Below are 24,125 nucleotides of genomic sequence, written 5' to 3'. Positions count from 1 at the left end.
TCAACAGGAGATGATCTCCAGGTCACCAAGGGCACTACTGTCTGCAGGGTGATGGGACTCACTATGTGTGGCCAGAAAAAGCATTTGAAGGTTGTGAAAGACTTATCATGGGCTATTTAGAGGAAGAATGAAAGGCGGGGAAAGGGAAGCATTAAGGCGCTCAGCAGATGAAAAGTATGGGGTGAAGAAGAGGGGGTAAAGACAACTGAAGTGGACCAGTAACTCGTAAATAGCACTTGACTGGTCATTCCCTGCACCTGATCACCAGCCTGTTCTAGACATAATTTTAAATAAGTTTTCCACTACCAAGAGTGCATTCATTCAATATGCAAGAGCGTATGGAGGTCTAGATGCCAGCAGCTGAAGAAGGGATAGACCTTACAGGCCTATATCAAACTGAAGAAACTGGAGTGCATGCTCAGTGCACAGGGATGTGTACATGGGCATGTACTCACCAGTGAATGTCAAGGCTGACCAGCTGTTGAGCAGGATAAGAGACATGAGAGCCAGATATGGAATGGCAGAAAATTGGTCAGCTGCTGGAAGGACTGTAGCACCTGAGCATCAGCTAAAGGTAAGGACATTGTCAGGTAGCAGGGAGGTCCATTTGTTTGTGCTTCCATGCATGAGAGAACAGAGCATGTAGGGAGTAGGTGCTGGTACACAGCATGCCTACAGCCACAACAGTTCCACTCTGTGTATGTGCATACAAGTCAGGGTACAGAGGGACTCTGAACATAAGCGCCTAGAATTGGGTTGCTGAGCTCAGGAGGTTGGCTGTATGTACAAGCACCAGTAACTGGACAGACTGGGAAATCTAGGGTTCTGCTACTGGAAAAGACTAAGGCCAGATACTGGATGGATTCATTTTCTGGGTACGTATGAGTGTATTCCTCAGTAGTAAGCCGTGCCTTTGAGTGAATGGCATGAGAATTCTAGTGGTGTACATTTGCTTAAGAACTTTATTCTTTGGTCTGTGCTGATCTGTGCAGCCAGTTATACATATAGGAACATATATATCATGGACCGTGTGCTCCATCTCAGTACTTGATAGACCCAGGGACAAGGAGCTGCAGATACCTCACATCTATCAGGGTACAGAGCTGGCTACTCCTAACAGCAAGCGCAAGACCATATTAATCTGAATCAGTTTTCAGATGACATTAGAAATATGACAGGTAACTACATATAAATTTTATGAGTGATAGTGAATTATAACTACTGCAATTGATTAAAGGCAAAGGAGAAAAATAGTTTGCCCGGCCAAGGGTAAGAAAAGAAAAAAAGAAAAAAAAAACAACGAACACGCTACATTACTTCAGTAATTCAGCTTCTAAAGCAAATCAAAACCTAAAAGTAGGTAGCTTTCTCCTTTAAGTATTTACACCGAGACTCCCTTACAGTAGGTTTTACAGCAGTGCAGTCTCTACATGAAAAACATGGAAAGTTGTTTTAGTACTAAAGATTAAATTTAATCTTTGAACTCACTATACAAACTGAGCAGCAAAAAAAGCACTCATTAGGAATTTTAATTTTTTCTACTGACAACTGAAGCTTCAGTTGTAACTTGTAAACAGATGTAATTTCTCAAATGTAATTTTTTTGCAAAATTAAACCAACAATTCAGGTATTCAGTGTGTGAAATCTGTTCTATGATTTTTAGGACATTAGCCAAAAGTTTTGTTTCCTCAACATCAAAACAAATCAATATTTGATGGCATTTAAGGACAACCATTTCAAAAATTAATGCCGTGTGCACTGGTATTCACATAAGTAATAAATAAATAATTGCAAAGCAATATGAAAAATGAAGATCTGATGCTATCCAGCACTCGAAGGTCACTAAACTATAATTAAGAAGATTCTAATCCCATGCAACACTCAGGTAATTTTAGGTGAGCAAAGTCCAGAGCATAGAACAGGGAGGTAACCTCTAACTCTGCACCTGATTTTCCTGAATGTTGAGAACTGAGGTTAAAAGGCATCCCATTTCCCACAGCTACCTGCATATAGGCCAGGTATTATTCACAATGACTAAGTTTGTGGATTTAAGCTATTACATGGTTAAGAAGAATGTTTTAACTTATGCTTTGGAAAAAATAAAAGAAGCTCTTTCTAGAAGTTAAGAGCAATACAGAGCATGGTTCAAAGCTAACCAGTATGATGTATGATTATAATGCAACCAGACTTCCATGAACAAAAGAGGACAGACCCCTTCAAAAAGCTTTGGTAACAGCAGTTCTCCACACAGCTGAGTATTACCCTAAGAAACTCTGGGCCACAGTCACTCTGAAACCTGGAGGCAAAGCAACTATTCTGTGTCATTAAATTCCCCACTCCACAGGTTTAGTCAAAAAAACATATTCCCACATGAAAAACAACAAAGTAATGTTAAGTCAGAGACTGAAGTTAGAGACCAGAAGAAAAATTATGTAGGACAGAAAAAGGGATTGGAATAATGGAAAATTCAACTTAAAGCCAGAACTAGAAGCAACAGAAATGGACAAGAGAAGCCATATTTGGACGTTCATTCATACCTTTCATTAGAAGGCAGGCTGACAGCAGTTGGTGCCTCTGGCGGTTTTTCTGCTGGCTTTTCTTCTTTAGGAGTACTCACAGGTGCAGATTCACAAGCAATTGCAGCTGGTGCCGGAGTGGTAGGGACAGGAGCTGGCATGGGAGCTGGCATGGGAGCAGCTGCAGGAGTTGGTGAAGAGACTGGTGTGGGAGCTGCAGTTGTCACACTAATGCCCGTAGTGGAATTAGTCTGCTGAGTTGCTGTAGTTGCTGCAGCTGCTGCTTTAGGCTATTGGAAGACAACAGAATTCAGACACAACACAACAAAGCTATGAAACTAATGCTTCCTATAGTGCATACAATGAATAAGTTCTATTATAACCATTTGTTGTTGAGGCAGCAGTGTCAAACACAATCATAACATTAATACTTCCAAGATAATCTATACTTTTTGTTGTGCTTAAATTGGCAACTGGTAGTGACTTGAGTGACAACTCTAGTACTTATTAGAAACATAAGCATTCACACTGTTCACCTGTGATGGGAAATGCAAAGATAAGGTCCAAGTATTTATAAACTGCACTACTCCAAATGTGAGAACAATCCTGTGTTTTGTAAAAGTGCATTTTTTAGATGAAACAGTTGTCAGAAGACATCTGACAAGTATAATAAGCATAAGGTTTTTTCACCACTCATATTTACAAATAAGCGATAAAGGCAGAAATCAATTTTCATTATCAGTATTTTTTTCTGGAAAATGAAATATTAAAAATATTAAAAATGAAAGGTAATAAATTTAAGCTTCACCTGTAACAATTTTAACTTCTGCACTGTTTACTGATTTAAAGCATCACACAAATAACACTTCACATGCTTGAGTTTGATAGTAAGTACTGGAAGGCCAGCAGAATCAAGCACTATCAGACCAACAGCAAGAAATTCATGTCTGCTAATACTCACACAACTGTGCTTTGATCTTCATGCCTCACTATTGGAAATACCAATTTCTGATGCAGTATTAAATCCATCAGAAAGAAATAACTTTGGAATTGAATTTTTGAAAAGCACTATCCCTACAGTCCCTTACCTACACATCTGACCGCATCCTCACCTCACCAAGAGAAACAGCGTAACACAACTACTTAAAGTGAATTGCTTTCAGACGTTGTTTTGTTACTTTTAATTAGGGAAAGCGCATTTTCCCCTTTTGTCTAAACAGAAAGTCTGAGATTGAACAGCTTCCAACAGTGAAGATGACTTTACCAAGCATTCACAGAAAAAAAAATAGTTCTGATCATCAGAAAAAGTTTGCAGTTGTGCTTATGCAACAGGCATCTCACACTCAGAATCGACTCACAAGCAGGAAAAACTGAACTGCCCAACAATGAAACAAGTTGACATAAGGAACTACATTCAGCAATTTTTGTTGGGTCTTTGTCTCTTGTACTATAAATAAAATGAGAAACACACTCTGAAAATCTATCCATATCTGCTTCTACTGATAAATGTCACAAATTGTATACTACAGACTAGAACATTTGTTTATTCACAAGTGCAACAACAGCCACATTCAAACGAAGAATCTTAGGAACTAATACTGGCCATATGTGAAGTGCAACTTGACGCAGGTTTTCTTCCTCAAAGGGAGGACGTTTAACTACACAGTTGCCCTCATATCTCAAGACACAGATTAAGCCAGTTTAATTCAAACCCCAAGTGTCTGAAAGAAGTAGACAATCAGTGGCTTGATTCCCTGACAGCAATCTAAAAACCGGTCAAAAGCAAAGAAACATCAAGCACACATCACAGCTGTTCCCTTTAATTTGCCAATGCAACCCTTCAAAACTCTCAGATTTATTGATGGAACTTTTCTGTTAAGCCACCAGGTTCAAGCTTCTGAGCTTCTCAAAAGAAACAGCTCAAGTTTTGAAAAGCAACATGGCAAGACTGGAACAAATTCTGTATAAATAACTTAGTAACAAACCTACCTAGTTTCCTTTCTTCCTTTTAAGAAAAGCCCTGGAGGGATCAAGTCTGTTCAAGTAGTTACACCAATGTAGAATAAAACCTTCCAGAAAACTAGCTTCCATTGGCTTTATGGTATGTAAAAACAATGACAAAAAAAGTGAAAGGAATTTTCCTTTCAAAAAATAGGATTACTCACTTTTGTCACCATAACCACCACAAAGTTCTTCTCATCTATTTTGTATTCTTTAAGAGCCGTATCATCATTAAGAATTTTACCTGGCAAATAAAACATGGAAATTTGTAAGAAGTCGTGTAATGGATCATTGGATTACTTTGGTATTCCCTCACATAAACAAGGCTCCAAAACCACATAAAATTAAGTATTTTGCATACTTATAAACTTCATAATTTTGAAGTGTATCAGCTATTAAGCCCTAGCAGTACAGTTCCAACTAGCTTTCCTCCTACGATGTCCATTGTTAGCTGCAACTCTGCTTTGGTACAAAGTCAGACATTTGCTCTAAGTTTTGAATATGCTTTTATTAAGTCATTAAAATCAGAAATGCTAAATCAACAGTAGAACAAATCTTCCTGTAAACGCAGATATAAATAATGCAGAGAAAATGTATTAGCATACAGTTATGCTGAACAAAGTAACTGCCCACACAAGACGCAACAAAAAAAATCCCGTCTGCACCTTTCTGCTTCTCATTTAATTTGCTAACTACAGTTGCCTGTCACAGTTTATCTGCATGACACCAATTCATGACTTTACAACTTCAAAAAATTATTCATAGAAGAAGGCTAAAGTATTAGTAAAAAATCTAGAACAGCTCCACATCTGTTACCCTGACAGATGTTTTTTTGTTACAATACTACTTCCTATGTTCCATAAGCAGAAATGGTATTCTGGCTAATTACATCACTTCTACAAGAACTTAAAATCAGAGAATTGACTATATAACAGTGAGTGTTATAGCACTTACTTATTCCACTACAGAATTTTCAGTATGTATTTCATGGCTTTAAATGACTCATTTTTTGAAGACTTGTCAATGGGGAAGTGGCCATTTCACCATTAAAGTGCAAATTTTCCTAACCATTCTCAGCTACAGCAGAATACACCACTTAGTTGTAACTAGCAGGAATTATCCTTACACTGACAGCACTTAAAACACAAACAAGGTGCTACTGTCCCACTCCCCATAGTTTCCACCATGGCCTTTCAGGTCAAATGACCAAGAACATGTTAAGTGTGAGGTAGAAGCAGTAATGGTAATGCACGTAGCAGATCATGCAGCATCTGACTCAGAACCCATACAGGCTTTACACTTTTCATTTTACATGCACTTTAGGGAAGGAGTTGTTTTTCAGGACACACTGTCCTCAGGCTTTTTAGATTCCAAGCTACTACAGATAAAAACAGAAGATCTACCTCACTGTTGATTAGCCTTTTATTTTTTTGAAATAAGAAACTGTTTTAGTTATGAGTGTTTTTTCCATCGTTCAGGTGGGTTATCAATGTGCTACAACTTACACTTTCATCAAAATATGAAAATATTAAAGTTCATTTTAATGTAAAAACATCAACACAACTTTTCAACTCTTACCCAAGAAAAAAAAATTCATCTTTGAGAAGCACCCTCAAGCATAATATGATTATACAAATAAGAGTCATTACAAAGAACAGAGTTCTGTTCCATATCTTATTTTCAACATTTTCTACTGCTTGTTCATGATACAGTGCAAGCAGATGAATTCTGGCTTTTGAAAATATGCAAATCATATTCTAAGATCTTATACAACTCAATTTTTTTTAAATTGCAAAGTATTAAAAATGCCACATGACTACATGTATTGTACAAAGCCTATCACATGCCTTAATCATATACGGGTCTCTCACCTTAGCAATGATGTGCACTTTCTTTAAGGACAGGGACAAACTTTGCTAAGAGAAACTGTTGTGTGAAGTTCCTACAAACAAGTACAGATTTCTGACTTCTCTTGTGATCACCTTTATCATCACTAGTGTCTTTAGCTTATTACCAGTGGAAAAAACAGCACTGCTTATAAAGCACTAGATGGGGCAGGGGGGGAGTGTGAGAAATCTCCAAAATTTAATTCAGGCACAATCTAAGAGAAAGAAGCAGAACTGTGGGTTTTGTGATAAGACGTTCTGAATTCTGACTTCAAGTAAAAACAAAAACTGTCTCTGCGATTTAGTAATAGAATGGATCAGTATGGTAGAAAAATAACAAAAACCACTACCATAAAATTTCAATGAACTATGTTAATACAGAGTAATTTCATATCCTCATCTGACATTAGAATGCTTTTTGCTACCACAGAACACACTTTTTATCAACTGCTTGGAAGTAATACAATGTACAAAAACAAGCACACTTGAAACTAAAAACATAAGAGTTTTGGTGGTTGTTTTCCTTAATCAGACTCAAAGAAACACTCTGTTTAATTGCCTGAGATAAACGGAGAAGTGCTTCAGGTAGTCAACATAAACTGAATGAAATATAAGATTTAACTGTAAATTCCAATTTATTGTAACGAAAGCCATTTCTATTCCACCTAGCTTACACCATCCATAACTGAAGCCATTAGCATACAATGTTACAAGACAGGTAACAACAGAAATGCATATATATATATATATAGTTTTAGTGTATTTATATATATATATATATATACACTAAAACTTGAACAAATTTAACTTAAAGTTAGGAATTCTCCTTGGCAATGAGACCTGATGTGGTTTTTTTTTTTGTTTGTTTAAACTTAGTTTAGTTTAAAGTTAGTGGGTTTTTTTGCTTAAACTTAGTTTATGTTTCAGAACTTATCTTTATAGGGCTTTAAATTCAAATCAAAGAATAACAGAAATAATATGGTAAATTCAGATAAAGCATTTTCAAAATATTCATTACCTGCATAAATTAGTTTTTGACCGGCAACTGGAAAAGCATCTTTCCCCCTTTCTGACTCAATCTTCTCTTTCAGTGCCTTCACCTAAATCACAAAAGAAGTCTTGTTTTAAAAAAGCATAAGTTCACAATATAAACATTAAGCATACATCATTCCATACAATTTTATTACTAAAAATTAGTTTTCAGTTAAATCTTATATACTTCATTGATAAAGCACAGCAGTCTTCCAAAGACATCAGCACAGACACCTTATCAGTATAAAGTGTACCCTCCACAAATAACTGATCTATCCATAAAAGCTCTTCTCTCATCTTCTTAACTGAATTAGATTAAGCGCAAGCCTACATTACATAGAAAAGTTGAGAAATTTGGGCAGAAAATAATTTAATCTACTTCCATTCCCTGTTCTCTGAATGCTAAGACAGACCACGCACAGCTGAAACATTTATCATAATGACTCTTCATGGAATGTTTGATAGTTTGTTGTGTTTTTATTTTTGCTAAGGTCACTATGACATTTCATTTAACTCACTGGAATTAATGAGCTATTGATAAGCAGCACTTTGTGCAAACTGTCTCATTGTTCATTTTACAGAACAGCTTCCAACTATTTTCCCTCCCTGGCAATGTGCAGAGCTTCATGTAGCAAATTTAAACCTACAAAATTCATTTTGTGATCATATTCTCCAGAAAGACTGCACTACAATACACCAAGGAGAGAATTACAGAAACCTAAAAACACAGGCAAAGGTTGTTCCTGTAGAAGTGTCCGTACCAACACATTTGCAACCACATTTTAATGCCTGTATCAAAACATTAATTCCTGCTTCTTGGCAGATGCTCCCAATATAGACGCAATAGACAGCCAATGGATTATGAACTGATTAATCCAAACTAATTCCACCTTCTGCATTCCTGTATACTCAAACTTTTTTTGCTTGATCCTGTTATTAAGCTTCTGTCTAGCAATTTAACCAGCTATACCTGACAGCTGAACTAGACTGACCATTTTTTTGTACCACAGGTACTTGCAAAATTCTCATCTTTTGTTAATTTTTGAAGCTGTAGTTCACTGCTAGGGTTCCTTAAGTAGTAAATACACTTAAACATTTTCACGTGTCAATGCTAACTTTACTAAAACTCATGAAGGTGAACTTTTCAGCAAAATTAAGATCTCATCTGCTCAACACAAGGCCGTACTTCCTAACTCCACATCTCTCTTCTTCTTAAGACATTTGTCTTAGACTTTTGTGTTATCTTTCTCCTTTTCAGCAGCCCCCCCCTCCTCTGTTTTCCTCTTGGATTTTATTTGTGAGGCTCTTTATCACGCTAATCCCGGTCCACCAGGGACTGAAGAAACTTTAACATTGACAAAAGAAGCTGCATATTTTCAGCAATAGTATAAAAAGGAGCTTTCATTTTACCATGCTGTATTACGTCACAGAACAGGCCTGCAAAATCAAGCCTAATATCTAAACTTGCATCTGATGTAGGTGATTACGAGTCATAAAGGATACAGAGGACAACATACGATGCTGTCCGTGGGACAACGCTGAAATACAAAGCAAACTTTTTTTCCCCCTCAGCAGTTGGAAAGAAACGCTGTCAGTACCCTTTCTGCGTGTGCCACTTCAGGACCTGACAAAAGCTTTATGATCCACCTCCAGCCAGTCACTTGCTTTTCCATAACAAAACTAACAGCAGCTTACAACTATCTATAAGTTTTCAAAAGCTCAAAACACTAACTACCTTAATATTACTGATTTACTGATAACATCACCATCCCCTTGCATTTTACTTTGACAGAAGTCCACTCTTTCTCTGGAGTTATGCTTGTTTAATGGCATATTACTAATATGATTTAATATTAACAAATAATGTTTTTCCCCAAAAGTAAAAACTGAAGTTATGAATTCCTACCATTATTACTTCAAGCTGACAGTCACTCACAACACAACAGTCTGCCTAGACCACGGATAAGCAATAAAGCAATTTTTCTGAATTTCAGAAGTTCTGTGCTCCACCAGAGAAAACTAAACGCCTAACCATGTTGAAAGGGCCATGTTCTATAAGCCTGCATCTTAACATACTGCGTACCTATTCCATGTACTTCTATACCTACACTAATGACTCAAAAAAGATGTCTCAGTTTCTCCTTTCACTTAGTCACTATGTTTGCCATAGATTAGACAAATAATGTAATGTGATCCTTTTTGACACTGAAATTTAAAACTCATCTCACATCCTCTGCACTCAGTCAAGCTGTTCTTGTCAGATATCTCCTGACTTCTATTTTCTTCATGTTCTAGGATTTGAGTTCTATTCCAGAATACTATTTGCTTTCTACAAGGAACCAAACTAAAGTGTTCTCTCAAATAGAACCATCTCAGCAGATCACATAGGTTAGGCAGGGACAGACAAAACACACACTTGAACTGTTACACAACAACCATGCAAAGGAGTTCCTCACTTAGGTAAAATACTAACAGCAAAATTACATGATGCTTTTGCTGTCCACCTCATGCGCAGTGTTATCACTGACACACTGTAAGTGACGTAGGGCAGCAACCTCACTCTTGCCCTATGCTCAAGCCCATGACAATCGATGGGGCTATGCTTTCTTCCTTCTGGCACATGGATGGAGGTGTACAGCACACCTCTCCAGATACAGAGAAACTGCACTACCAACAAAATTAAGTTAAATGTGTTAGCTGTGATGATGACCAATTAACAAGCAGTACTATTTGCTTCATATTTATGCTGTACTACTAGCACATTTGGAAATGCTGCACTCATGGGTGGTTTTGCATCACATCCAATAATCAAACCTCAGTAATCAACTATTAATCTTACAAATCCACTGGGGTTCCCAAGAGCTAGATGAAGGTGCTGAAGGGTGAATGAGTTCAGATGACCACTTTTTGAATCCCAAGTTCTTTTATATTCTCTGGTGATCCAGTATCGCCATCACTGCTCCCTATGAGTAGCAGCCAGCACCATCAACAGTAATGCCTGCTGCTCTACTATCAGCATCCCTTCTGGGAGATCAGGCCATCACCCCAAAGGGGAGTCATCCTCATTTTGACAGTAGCAATGCCAAATATTCACCAGTGTTTTCACAGATCATAAGAACACCTGCTTCTCCAAAATGTCAATGTTCAAGATGCTAGGGCAAGTCCCTTTACAGTTTCCTTCTATAACTAGTAACTAAACTCAGCTTCTACAGTACAGTTTCTCAGTACATACAGCTTCTGCTGGCTTCAATGGAGTAGGAGTCAAGGATGACTTCCCTACAACATCATTTTATCCAACTGAAACTGTTAGCCCACAGCCTCCAGTGGCAGCACTTCCTGCTGGACTTCTACCCCAAGCACAGCTTAGAAAACGGGATGACGTTCACATGCATGATTCCAGCAGTGGAATCCCCTAATTCACATAGCTGGTGTTTTATTGTTTTTTCTTTCTTTAATGGCTTAATGGAATGGACTTGGTTTCCCTAGTCACCGCCCTAAAGTTGAACAATGGGATTACTACTGAAAACAGGCAAAAAAATTGATGAGTACATCAGCCACCTCCTGTGTCAGTTTCCACCACTCCTCCTGTCTTATTTATCAAGGTGGGGGTTACATTTTCTTTAATATTCCTTTTCTGACCAGTGTACCTGCAAAAGCCCTTATTATTCTTCAAACTCCTTGCCAAATTCTGTTCTAACTGTTCTTTAGCTCTCCCAACCCCATCCCTAAATATCTGAGCAATGTCCCCACTCTTCCCAGTACACATATCCCTGGCTCCACTGCCTATGCATTTCCTTCTTAGATGTTAGTTTTACAGGGATATTGTTACTCAGCCATGTTGGTCTCCTGTTTTATTTGTATCACTTCTTACACATAGGAATTGAGAGCTCTCATGCTCTAACAATGTCCTTACACAGCTGCCAGCTCTGTTCTGCTCCTTAATCCTTAAGTGCAATCTCTGGAGGTCCCATTCACTAATTCCTCAAACAACTGGAAGTCTGCTAAAAATCATGGCTGTAACTTCAGTCTTCAACTTCATGAATTCTATTAGGGCATGACCATTGTAGCCCAGGCTGCTACTAGTCTTGGCCCCTCTAATTAACTCATCTGTGCTTGTAAGCAAAATGTCCAGCAACACTTCTCCTTTCGTTTGCATTGTCACCTGGATCAAGATGCACTTTCCCCAGTGCAGTCCAAGTCTCCTAAGCTACTTAAGATTGTCCCACTTTTCTGCATGTAAATATGCACAAAATTACAATCAGCTGCATATCAGCATCCAGTTGTTAGAGGTGTTCAAGAAACACACTAAAGTGTATTTATCTGAAGAGCATTTGCCTGTTCTTTTGATTTCAGCCACTATTTATCCTGTAGTCCAGATTCCTTTCACTTGCAAAGAATTCACAGAATATTAAAAAGTAAAATAAAATAATAACTGATATACAATTCAACACTAACATGCTAATGAAAGATAAAATTTCCTCTTGTAGTTCTAGCTAGACTGACTTAAGTCTTGGCATTCACTGTAGATATGACACTTGTGCTTCTAGTACACCTGCAGGAAAGAAGCACTCCCTAAAACACCTCAGTTATGTCAGACACAGTAGTCTAAACTAGCTTCATTAAGATTTGAAATATAAATGCTCATTTTTCAAGCAAAAAAGAGAAGCCTGTCACTACTGTTAAAAAGGTCAGCAGCATCTTCCAAACAAAGGCATGATGAGATGTTGGAAACAGTAATAACCTGAACTTTGCCTCTACCAAATAGTATTTGCAAGTCTCTAGATTTTCTGGATTCTAACATAATCATCAATGCAGAGTTATTAAGTGAAAATTACTTTCTGGAAAGGAACAGCTGGCTGCAGCAAATTAATCTCTTAATTTGGGAAATCAGGTTTTAAGATACACAGTCAACTTCTACACCCATGGAATTGAGACAGCCTTCTCATAAAACACTGTCTGCACAGCCAGCCCATACTTCAACACTGTCTCCAAGAGGATCTTATGGAATAGCGTTTGGATCGTACTGAAGTCCAGGCAGACAGCATCCACTGCTCCACCCTCATCCATCATACCAGTGACTTCATTACAGAAGATTATCAGCCATCCTCCTGCAGGCAACTAAGTACCACACAGCCACTTCTCCCCAAGCAGGATGGAGGAGAAAATGACATAGAACTCCTATGCAGTGATAAAGACTGTTAACTACTTTAAAATAAAAACAGTGCATGCAGCCAAAGCAAAACAAGGAGTTAATTATTGCTTCCAATCAACGGGCAAATGTTAGAGACTTCCTGGAAAGCGGGGCTCATCATGCTTAACAGTTTCCTGGGAAGACAAATAGCATCACTGTGAACTCCCCTTCTTCCTTTTCCCCAGCTTTTATGGCTGAGTACACCGTATGGTATGGATCATCCCTTTAACCAGTTTGGGTTAGCTGTCCTGGCTGGGTCCCCTCCTATCTTCTCCTGTATGCCTAGCTGGCTTCCTGCAAGCACCGCTTATCAACAACTGAAAACATCAGTGTGTTATCATCACTGTTTTCATCAAAAATCCAAAACACAGCACCATGTGAGACTCTATGAAGAAAATTAACACTACCCCAGCATGAGAGTCAGGCATGACTGCCTCTACGTGAACACCTGCTTATTCCTCCTGATATTTTTCCTTCCATTGTAGAAGTTCTTACTGGACCTTGATTGCAGGAGGACCCAAAGCAGAGTCAAAGACTCTGTATCTGTTTGCTGCTTATGGGAGATCCATCCTCTATAAACACTTAAGATGAAGATACACAGCAGGAGCCAATTTACATGACAAGCTGATTTTTTCTGCTCCCTGTGAATTTAAAGGACTATCCCCTACCAATCAGAGAATACTGAACACAATGCTCTCAAAATGATGCCATGCAATCTGTTTAATTAAGAATTACAGCTGATGAACACCTAACTGCAGAACAGGTCATCAAAAAAAAAATACCAGTCCCAAGTGCATCCCAGATGAACACCCTAAAAATGGGTTACATGAAACTGATAGTGCTGAATTGCCCAGCTGCTCCCCTTGGTTATTTCAGCCAGCTAAGCAAGCAGGACACAAAGGGTTCCTTCTAAGCAAGCAGTTCCCATGACCCAAGTGTATAGAACAAATTAATTCCCTTCCCTCTCACACAGCAGTTTCAACTTCTCTCATCTTATGCTCTGTGGTAAAATGTACAAGTTAAAAAAAAAAAAAAAACAGCTTTTTCTCATTTTCAGCCCAAATTAATCCATTAATTATTAATAATCCTCTGGTTTTAAGCCAGTATTATAATTTAATCACGGACAACCTTTCCATTTGCCATGGTACCTACCTGCATAGAACATTCAGCACAACCAAATTCCCCTCCCACCTTGTGCGCTAAGCTAGCCAAGGCTTTTTTATTTACTCTTAACATACCCTCTTTGCTATAACTGTTCTAGTAGAAATTCACTCCTCTGGGAACAAGTGGCCAGCGTACATATTGAAGACGTCAAGAACTCCTTCAGCTAAGAACTTAAAACTTTACTTGCTTGAAAAGCCAAACTCCAACATTAAATAGAAGAGACTAAATACAGAAGTAAATGCAAAAGAAGTATACACTTAATAAAACAAAAAAACTAGTAGAACAGAGCATAACTTTAAAATGCTCTAGTACTTACACAGTGTTAAAATGAGGAAAAAACTGCGCGTGGTTCCTGACATTTTGTCTGGTTATCATCAAAAATAATGTTTTCTGCAGAGTCATCTATCAAATCTCAGGAGGCAAATGCAAGACCTCTAAACTCCTACCTTCTGCGACCTTTTCCTAATACCCCACCAGACACAGCTCCATGCCATTCCCCCAGGCCCTGCCGCTGTCACCAGAGAACAGACTTCCACTCCGCCCCTCTGAACACCTCTACTATCCTGATGCCCTTCCAACACTGTGGCAGCTGACCTGCATGCAGTGCTGGAGGTGAGGCCACACAGTGCAGAGCAGAGGGGACAGCCCCTCCCCTTGCCCAGTGGCAGCGCTGGGCCTGCTGCACCCCAGGGTATGGTTGGTCCTTTGGGCTCCAGGGCACACTGCTGCATCCCGTTCAGCCTGCCAAAACCCCCTGATCCCTATCCATGGGACTGCTTTCTCCTTCCTCATCCCCCGGTCTATACATGTAGACAAGGCTGATTTTTATTGGAGCATACTCCTGTGGCATTCAATACAGCTTAGGTTAGCACCTGGCCTAAATTTCTAAACTTTAAAAACAGGAGATCCAGCACAAGAGAGTATCATGTGCACATTCTAAAATCCTGACGCATCTAAAACATAAAAATATTAAGTACATACTAAAATATGAAGAGGTTCAAACTTCCCTAAGTAAGCATCCTGTTAACCCTGTGCAGTGTTAAACAAGCAGACATCTCACTGTGTCAGAAAAGCTCAATGTAAAAGCCCAACATAGAAGAATGAGACTAGCAAAGTTTGCTTCACATACTGTATCTTCCACTTCTCCCCCTTCTGACAGTGAGAATGTTAGGACTAAAAACACAGGGAAACTAATAAAGAAACAGGACAGTCTTGATTAAAATTACTATTTCACTTTAAAACAGAAATTACAGATACTTGTTGATTTTTTTTTAAAAGCTTATTTCAGACTTACACAGCAATATCTGGAAAAGATGTGCAAGACTTCAAAGTTTCCAGTGCCAGTACTACCAGTTCAGAAGAGATTTATCTACGCTGGTCTGCATCAGTTTCAGACTACTTATTATCCCCTTCTAACATGTAACTTAACGCGTTCTCTCATGGTTAGTCAATGAACACAATAACCAGCTTGTGTCCATAAATGCCCATTCTGATTTGTCCTGGCTGTCTGAATGCTCAGGTACTGAACTGCTCTGTGCAGAACCAGAACGACTACAGCTAGTAAATCCATCATGCTTTTTATAGAGGATGAGTATAGCATTGATTCTGACGTACTCCTGTGGCTTTGTCTCCTCTCCCTCCCTTTCCCCACCCCAAAAAGCCACGCTTGCAAAAATTTCTTCATTTGATAATAACCCTTCTCAGACAATGTGGCCTGAGGCTAGATTTTTTTTTTTTCCAGCTTTTATTCAGTTAAAATACTTGACAGTCCTTATCTACTGTCTCCACAAGCAAGAGTATTTCATACCCCCAGACTGATTTTTCAACAGTTCAACTGCTCAGTGGGCTAGTACTTTGCAACATACCTAAGCACAAAATAAAGTTGGAATATTAAAAACACATCTCGAACTACACATTTTAACTGCTTGATCAAGCAGAAAATTAAGCATTGCTTGTGTAAAAGCTTTAAGAAGACAAATCAGTTATTTTGAAGTGTATTTCTTCACACTCCCCCCTGGAAAGTATATTTAAAGACTTTCCTTACTACTGACAAGAGTTCTCTGTTACAAACATAAATTCTTATTACACTACTATCTTGCATTTAACATCAAATCTCTTCAGACTCATTTTTACTCAGAATTCTGGGAGAAAGTGCTAGAAACAGAAGCCAAATTTAGCGCAACAAGTTTCCCTGGCCTATCACTAGATCATTTTTGGCCTTGTCACAGCATAGGGCACAGCTCCAAGTAAACAAGTTTACCTCCAGCAGCAAAACACGCAAGTGTAGTTCAAAGACTAAAAGCAATACTCCCTGAACTCTCAAAACAGACATCTGTTCGAAGATGCCAGAAAATTCACCTAAGGGTTCAGTGCAATCTACTAAAATTACTATTCTTCAAAATCTGAGGACTCCCCAAGGGACATTTGGTTAGTACTCTGGGTTTGAAGGCTTCCCTATTCTATTCATTAATTTCTAATATCCACAGCTTTCTACAGTAAGTCTGCCCTTAATTTTCTAAAACGCCGTCCAAGCACTTTTAAATACATTTTCACCTTGACACCCTGAGGACTGACACAGCCAAGTCCTAACCCTGCACACCAAATCCTAACTATGCTATATCTGCCCAGGCACCTACTCTTAGCCAAGGCCCAACAGACTGTGCTCACGAGAAGTATTCCTGTCAGCTGCTGCACCTCAGTGGGAACACATCTGTACGAAGATGGGGCAAGCCAGTTTCAAATCACACAACTTCTTCCTGATGCATTTCGCTGTCTCACAGGCTGGCAATATTCTCCCAGCAATTCCCTTGCTCTCGTTTTTCCAGGGCTTTCCTCGGTGTAGAGAAGAGCAGGTAAGATTACACGATATTTTCTCCCAGTAGTAAGTAAACAACATTTTAGATCCTTGGTGGTTTCTAATACATGCTTCAGTGAGCATTTTGCCATCTCCCTGTCACACCATTGGGCCAAACGAGCTCAACCAGATTTTGGCTGTCCTCCTGGATTGTTTTCACAGACGAAGGAGGGCAAGCCAACAGGCCTGGCAGCAGCAGCAAGCACAGCACAGACATAAGGCTGCTGCAGACACCTCCAAAGGCCCAGCTCACAGCTCTGCTCCAAGGAAAGCACTCGCACAAAGTGAGTGCCTTCCCTGGGACTCCCTCACCTCTTGGAGATCCCGAAGACACCCAGCAACCTGCCGTGAGCCAGCAATCACCCACCTGCACCGTCACTGCAGGAGAACAGCGGGGGCCGCCCCACCGCTTTCTCTGCTCGTGCTTTTTCGGCGGGAAGCTGCGTACGGCCGCCCGGCCCTCCACCCCCCACGCCATGTCCCTGCCGCCATGTCCGGCGGACGCCGCCTCGCCGGAGCCCACCTGCCCTGCGCCGGAGCTGCTCCGCGCAGAACAACACCCCTGGCCCAGACCTCCCCGCCGCCCTGCAGGGCCCAAAGGAAGGTATCTGGAAGGTATTTCCCTTCCCTCCTCCACGCAACAGTAGCTCCGCGATCCCCCCGGTCCCTCCCCCCGCTGTCCCGGACCACCCTGCTCCCGCCGCACTCCCCCCACCCCCACGGCCACGGCCCGGACACGGCGCTCGCCCCGCTGTGACGGCGGGGAGGCCCACAGCTCGGGAGAAGCGGACACGTCCAGATTCCCCCCACTCTCGCACCGTTTCCTCGGGGTCGATGTCGATGCGGAACGTCTGCTGCTGCAGCGTCTTCAGGGTGATCTGCATGGCGGCGGCAGGCCGTCCGGCGCGCTCCTTCCCCGGGTCGGGGCACGGCACGGCGGGAGGAGCGGAGGCGGAGCAGCGGGCCGCTGTCTCCTCACAGCCCCGGGCAGGCGCAGCGGCTCCCGGAGCTGAGCGGGCGGAGGGCGGTGGGTGCGAGGCGTAGCGGCAGCAGGCCGGGCGGCGGAGGGGGGGGAGGGAGGTGTGGGACGGGCGGAGTGCGCACGCGCTGTTTTGTGGAGGACTGGCGGGTCCCTCTGAGCCTTTGGGCGCCATGCGCATGCGCTTTTAGGGCTGCCCGCCCTAAATTGGGGCTGGCCGTGATGGCGGTGGGGTGACGCAGCGGCCTGATGGGGATGCTGTAAGAGTTACTGCTGTGCTTTGAGGAGCTGCTGACCTCCTTTTCCCTCCATACTCCTCAGACAGCGAGGTGCGATCCCTGCTGCAAATATTACTCAACCCGCTGTTGAGCAAGCTACTCTGAGACGAGAAATACCTGCCCTGTTTCTTTATAGCTGCTTCCATCTGTAGGTGCGTGACTTTGCAGTGCATTTTCTCGGTCCCCAAGGCTCTCTCCCTGCCAAAAGAGGATGCTAATACTAGGTGAATACAGGCCATAGACTCTGGATGTCTTAAGTCATGCATTGAGAAGTTCTGCTTGGTCACTCGCTAATGTTTGGTAATAAAAGTCACACTTGAATTCGTTATTAGGAGTTTGGTTTCATAGTAACTTCCTACAAGCTGCAGAGGTTCATCACAGTCAAAGGGGAAGGGGCAGCCACGGGGTGTGTGTGTCTGTGGGCTGCGCACACAGCTGTGCTGCTTCCATCTTCACCCACCTGGGACCATGGTGCACAGCTGCTGGGCAGACACAGCCTCCCTGGGCTTTTGCACCCAGAGAAAAACAGCTGAGTGTTGCTGGTAGGAATCTGGCATTCTTGGCAGCACACACTTAACTTGCTTGTGTTGCAGGGAGCCATTCAGATATAGAGGCTTGAGATAAAATGTCACTTGCTATTTTTTGTGTGACTGTTTACAACCTGAAAGATACTGTTTGCTCACTTCCACTGTTGCTCGATCCCAGATTTAGTTCTGTACTTTGCAGACAGATTTTTTTCTACTTAGCAGTCCAACATACATTCTGCTGAATGAATATGAATGAAAGTACTTTATGCTGAGCAATTGTATTAGTTTCACTACTCCTTTTTGTTCAGACTGTTGAAAGGAAACTACTCATACTCTCATTTTTGTGGTTGCTGGTTGTAGTACAGAACAGCTCTGCATAGTTTGTGTTGGGGCAAGTGTTCATTTATGTGTGGGTTGTTTGGTTCTGCCCTGAAATCTTGTAAAAGCCATAACCTAACTGGGAATCAGCTCTAGAGATGTGAACTGGTAAGTATGATGCTTTTTTGTGACTGTTTATTTGGGCCTGGAACAAAAAGAGAATGTGGGGGGGAAAAAAAGCTGGATGTTTTTCCTCTTCAGAGTGGTATGGAACTAAGGGACAGCTCACTGTATGGAGCCCATTTCAAATAAGCAAGTTCTTGATGTTTCCTATAGCTCAAAACCTTCAGCTCCATAAAATGAGTTGTGGCAGGGTTGAAATTTCTTTTTCAGGCTGGTTTCTATCATTTATAGAATTGTGGTATTTTTCCAGAGTATACTGAATGTGGTTTCATGGTACTTCTTGAGTAATGCTTCTTTATTTTGTCGTTGTTGTTTTTTGTTGTTGTTGTTTTCTTTTTTCCATTTTGTGTGGAAGTAAATAAAACTTTTTAACCAAGAATAATTTAGTTATTTAATCATTGATTTCCTTGGAGCACTAAACAGTTGAAAGAGAAGGAAATAAAAATGACTTAGATATGACAAGCAGCAGTGTTTGTCTTTGAGAATGGTTAGGTGATGTCTGGACCTGTTAGCAGGAAGGGCTATTGTTACAGTTGAAGGATTTTACAGTATTTCAGAGTACAGTCTCACTGCAAGCTATTTTAATATTCAGATTTCTTTTGAGATTCTGCCCTGTCTTTGGTCCTGTGTGTGCTGTAGTAACAAGCACAAATGGAAGCTGAAAGCTGCATGCTCAACTTCTGTAGTTCAGCGGAGCTGCAGTGGAAAGGCCAGACATGTGAGTATGCTAATGCTAATTATTGTGTACAACATTAGTGTGGCAAATAACATAGTGAGCCAGGGTAGCCCATTGCTATTACTGCAGTTGGACAGTGTCACACTAAGGGGTCTTCCTGACTTCATGGCTGGATTGAGGAGCTGTTGGATGGATTGCTCTCTGGACTACAAAAAAGCACCTAGGGAAATTACATCAGAAGTTGGCAAGAAATAATCTGGATTATTGAGTCAAGAATAATATTTATCTGGAAAATAGCGGATCAAATCCTGCAGGTCTAACTGGGCCTACCATGAATAAATTAGAACAGTGTATTTTTGTATGAGTCATAAATCATATTACAGTCATCACTGTGGTTAACTAAAAGTATTTTAATTTAATCAAAATACAGTTTAAACTCACTTAAAGAAGCTTGACTTCAAGTGTGCTGCCTTACACACAGATTAATTCTTTCAATGATGGTGTGAAGAATTAAACACAAAAATAAATCTTGTTATACATATGTGACTATGGATTTTGCATTACTTGTTTCTGAGCGTGAGTTTCCAGCACTTTGCTTTTTCTCCTTACATTAGGATAAAAGAGAACAATATTCCCATGCTTTTGAGACTTCTGTTACAGCATTGATAGCTTTAATAGGCCATGTGCTGTGGAGTAATGTAACCACTGCAGAACATTGCTTTCCTAGTATGTGCATAACCTGACAGGTGGAGAGTGTGAGCCCCCTGGACCCATCAGGAAATCACTTTTAAGTATAGCTGCTCTATGCATTTCAAGCCTTTTGTCAAACAGTGCTAACTCTTAGGTCACAAAGTCTACAAAATCACAGAATCGCTGCTATTTGCAGGGATTTATTGGTTGTCTTTACTCCAGATTTCTGCTAAGTGGAGTCAAAAACAAATTCAGACGTGGTGAGCAGAGATTTATCCAGCCAGGTTTTGAGAACCTCCTGGGACAGAAATCCCACAGTCTCTATGACTCCTGCCACAGTGCTTATTCTCACCTTCATTCTTTCTTTTCTCTCTATGCTGAACCTCTCTAGTTTTATCTGATGTCACTCTGTTGCCCTCCTACAAGGCATCGCTGGCAAGAGCCTGTACGCATCTACTTGGTCCTTGTTCATCCATAGGTATGGGGATGATGATTTGTGCCTCTGCTCCAGACAGTAACTGTCATGGACACTGTAGGGAGAATTTCTACCATGCTAAATCAGCTCAGATACTGTCATGCTTTAAGGTTTTGTTTACAGACGCCAGAGCTGCTACACAGCACTCTGGATGGCCTGCCATCACACATCTGGATATTCCTCTTCCAGGAGCACCCAGGTCTATTCCAGTCCCAGGTGCCCTGGCTGTGCCAGGAGCTGGGTCAGGTCTTTGTGGATGATCCTTTGGAAGTGAGAAGAACTGCATCATGTTCATGTTGACTTCCTTGGTGCTGAGCCAGCTTCTGGACTTGCTGCTGCCAGCACATACAGCAGTTTGTTTGCCAGCTTACTGTTCTTGAGTGGTGCAGTGAGGAGGCACACTCTCTGAATGCCTAGAAGGGCCTCTCTGCTGATGGGATCAAGAGGGCAGCTCTGCTGCCTGCCCAAAAGGCTCAGGGACTCCTGCTCCCCAAGTAGACTGCTTCAGGAGATGTTCTGTGTAAAATGCAGATGATCTCCCATCAGATCATCTCAGCGGCTGTTCATGGGGATCCCAGCCATCTCTCTTGCATCTCTTTTCACATCCCTAGGGAGCAAGAAGAGACCCAGGAGGCATTAGGAAGTCCCTCTGCTTCTAGCCAGGGCAGTGGGCACTCCTCAGTGAGTCTCCATCACTAGCAGAGGAGAATGTCCACCTGTCCAGCCTCATTGTCATCCAGCAAGAGGCCACATGAATAACTTTCAAAAAAAACAGCTGGTCCAAGGTCTCACTGTGCACCATCAGACACATCCCATTGGTGCAAATGGACTCGTACCGCTCAAACTTTTCTGTTGGAACAAATGAAGTTCTATCATGAGTTCCTTGTTTAGCAGTGCCAGACTCCTGATAATGTTTTTATTTTTTTTTCCTTGAGTGTGAATTGTTCTTGTTGAAGAGAAGATTATAGGGCCTACTAGTCCTTTTGAGCTCCTTTCCAAGTTGGCCCCCGTAAGAGCCACTTCCCAGCTATTTCTTAACTGAAAGAGCCAAAGCTGTCACTCTTGAGGTTCAGGGCTTTCAAGTATTCTGCTACTCTGGCTACTCATTTCCTACGCACACCACAGGATCTTGAATTCTTCTGTATAAGGGTCAATGCTGCTATTGATTATGATGACCCTGACAAGTCCTTCCATATTTGTGTGTTACAGATCTAGGGCAGCGTCGCAACAGGTTGGTTGATCAGCATCTAATCCCTACTCCCTCCAGAAACGTCCACAGTGGCCTTTTGCTTGCAGGTGATGCCAAGGAGATTGAAGATCACTGGTGGAGACAATGGCAGTGACTGAAGAACCCCAGCAACTCTGTCATACAGCAGAAGTGCTCTAGCTCAGGCTTACCAGTGAGGTTAGAAGAAGACAGTGCCAAGAGAACCTTCCTCAGGGATCAGATGTACTCTCTGAAAATAAAGTAAGGTGGTGTGTTCTGGTGTTAAGTTCATTGGTTGGGTTTCACTGTTGTCATTATTTTCTACATACAATAAAGTTATGTTGGGTCAGAAACTGAATGCTTATCTCTTGTGTGAATGTATTTGCCATCAGTTTAAACCTGTTTGTTCTTGGGCCAGCACGGCCTTTCAGGATTCGCACAGTATTCTTGTACTCTAACTACATGGCTTTCATTCTGTGAGATTCCTCTGATTTTAGTTGTCCTTCTCTGCACCAGCTCTAAATTGCATTAATCTAACTTCAACTGTAGCCCACACAAATCACACTGGTACAGTTTGTGCCTATATTTTGTTCTTTGCACCTGCCCTGCAAAGCACTTAAACAGCACTGTCTTATGTGTAGATACCATACGCACTTGCCTGCCTGATACTTTCTCAACAGTTGTCAGCCAGCAATCTCCAGCTTAGAGCTGATTTTTTTGCTATTGTTTCTGAAGCAATATGACTTCACTTGACTTTGGGGTCTGGGTTGTGATGGCTTCACCCTGGTGGGCAGCTGAATAGCAGCATGTTGCCCTCTTGCTTTACCCCCTCAAAGGAAGAGAGGTATGGGATACAATAAAAACAGCTTAAGGTTTGAGAGAAGGACAGGGAGATTGTTCACCAGTTAGTGCCAGAGGAAAAACCTCTGCATACGGAGGTTAATGTAATTTATTGCTGCTTAATAACAGATTGGAGCAGTGAGAGCTAAAAGTAAACCTACCCACCCACTCTCCCTTCTGCCTCTTCCCCCAGGCTGTGCAGGGCTGCAGTGAGTCCATAATGTTCCATCTCTGCCACTCTTCACAGTCCTTCTCTTGTTCCCGTGGATGCCATCTTCCATTGATCTTGAGTGGACTTCACATGGGCAGCAGCCCTCCAAGCACTGCCCCAAGACAGCTCTGTACCACAGGGCCCACCCTTCAGGCGCTGCTCCACACAGGTCCCCATGGGCAGTAGCTCCCTCAGCCCTCCTGCCTCAGCACAGGCTGCTCCCCACAGGCTGCAGCTCCAGACCAGGGCTGCTCCTACAGGAGACCCATGGGCCCCTACAGGCCTCTCCACTGCTGCACTGTGGCATCTTCCATGGCAGCTATCCCAGAGCGCACCCAGTGTTGCTCATGGCTCAGCTCTGGCAGTGGTATGTCCCTGTTGGAGCAGCTGGAGCTGACTGTGCTCTAACATGGGGCAATACAGGGTTCTGAGCAGAGGACATCCCCCCCACAGACCACTCCATTACCCAAACTTTGCCAGGTAATCCCAGTAGCTTACATTTATCTACCTTATGCCTGTTATCAAAATCATATCCTTTTCTGTTTGGACAACATCTATAAACTTACAGTTAATCACAGTGCATTTGCTTGCTGCACAGTTATTTAAGGAAGTTTTCAGTAATGCGGGTCTGAACAGCAGCCCCTGAGCTGTTTAATAACTCAGTTCTATGCCAGTTATCCCCTGTTGCTCCACTCCTTCCTATAGTCAGATTCTTAACTGCTATACCACAGTAGTACTGCTATTTTCTCCAGAGTCACACATTATTTCTAAAACGGCACCAGTCAAATGGCTACTATTTCTGCTGTGCAGAGGGGGGTCATGACAACATCCATTTGCCTGTGGTGGCTCCCAGCTCTCAGGACTGTTTTTATGTGAATGTAGTAGGGGATGGTACAGCCCAGACTGTGCTAGTAACACATATTTTAGACTCCTTCATATAACTCGGGCTAAATGATGCTGTTGTCTCCAGACACTTTCTAACATGCAGATAAGTGCACAGACAAGTGGATGCGGATATCCACATAAAAACTGCAACAGCAAGTGTTTGGACACTGATGGGTCAGCAGGCTCACTTGGGAGTGTGCCCTGCATCATTA

The 24,125-nt window shown here is 41.6% G+C and overlaps 1 protein-coding gene and 1 long non-coding RNA gene across 5 annotated transcripts in view; one reads left to right on the top strand and one right to left on the bottom strand.

The window, feature by feature from the left end:
- The window catches only part of RAD23B (RAD23 homolog B, nucleotide excision repair protein), a 32,470-nt gene extending 14,742 nt beyond the window's left edge, over positions 1-17,728 (bottom strand). The window contains exons 1-4 of one of the 2 annotated variants that reach the window (XM_015849641.2): positions 17,463-17,728; positions 7,422-7,503; positions 4,682-4,761; positions 2,538-2,806 (exon numbers count right to left, since the gene is read on the bottom strand). In XM_015849641.2, coding sequence (XP_015705127.1) covers positions 2,538-2,806; positions 4,682-4,761; positions 7,422-7,503; positions 17,463-17,528 — 497 coding nt within the window. In that variant the 5' untranslated portion in view covers positions 17,529-17,728. The remainder of the gene's footprint in view (positions 1-2,537; positions 2,807-4,681; positions 4,762-7,421; positions 7,504-17,462) is intronic. The other variant, XM_015849642.1, reaches the window with a different exon arrangement.
- Positions 17,729-17,732: 4 nt separating this feature from the next.
- On the top strand, positions 17,733-22,335 carry LOC116652483. Of its 3 annotated transcripts, none has more exons than XR_004305555.1 (3): positions 17,733-18,053; positions 19,522-19,647; positions 21,980-22,335. It is a non-coding gene; the product is annotated as an uncharacterized LOC116652483 (long non-coding RNA). The 3 variants fall into 3 exon arrangements; XR_004305554.1 differs by having other exon boundaries at positions 17,733-18,914; positions 19,534-19,647; XR_004305553.1 differs by having other exon boundaries at positions 17,733-18,914.
- Positions 22,336-24,125: the final 1,790 nt, after the last annotated feature.

Source organism: Coturnix japonica, chromosome Z (assembly GCF_001577835.2).
Source record: "Coturnix japonica isolate 7356 chromosome Z, Coturnix japonica 2.1, whole genome shotgun sequence".
Taxonomy (NCBI): Eukaryota; Metazoa; Chordata; class Aves; order Galliformes; family Phasianidae; genus Coturnix; species Coturnix japonica.
The sequence above is the reverse complement of the archived record's forward strand: the minus strand, read 5'-3'. Positions and strand labels throughout refer to the sequence as shown.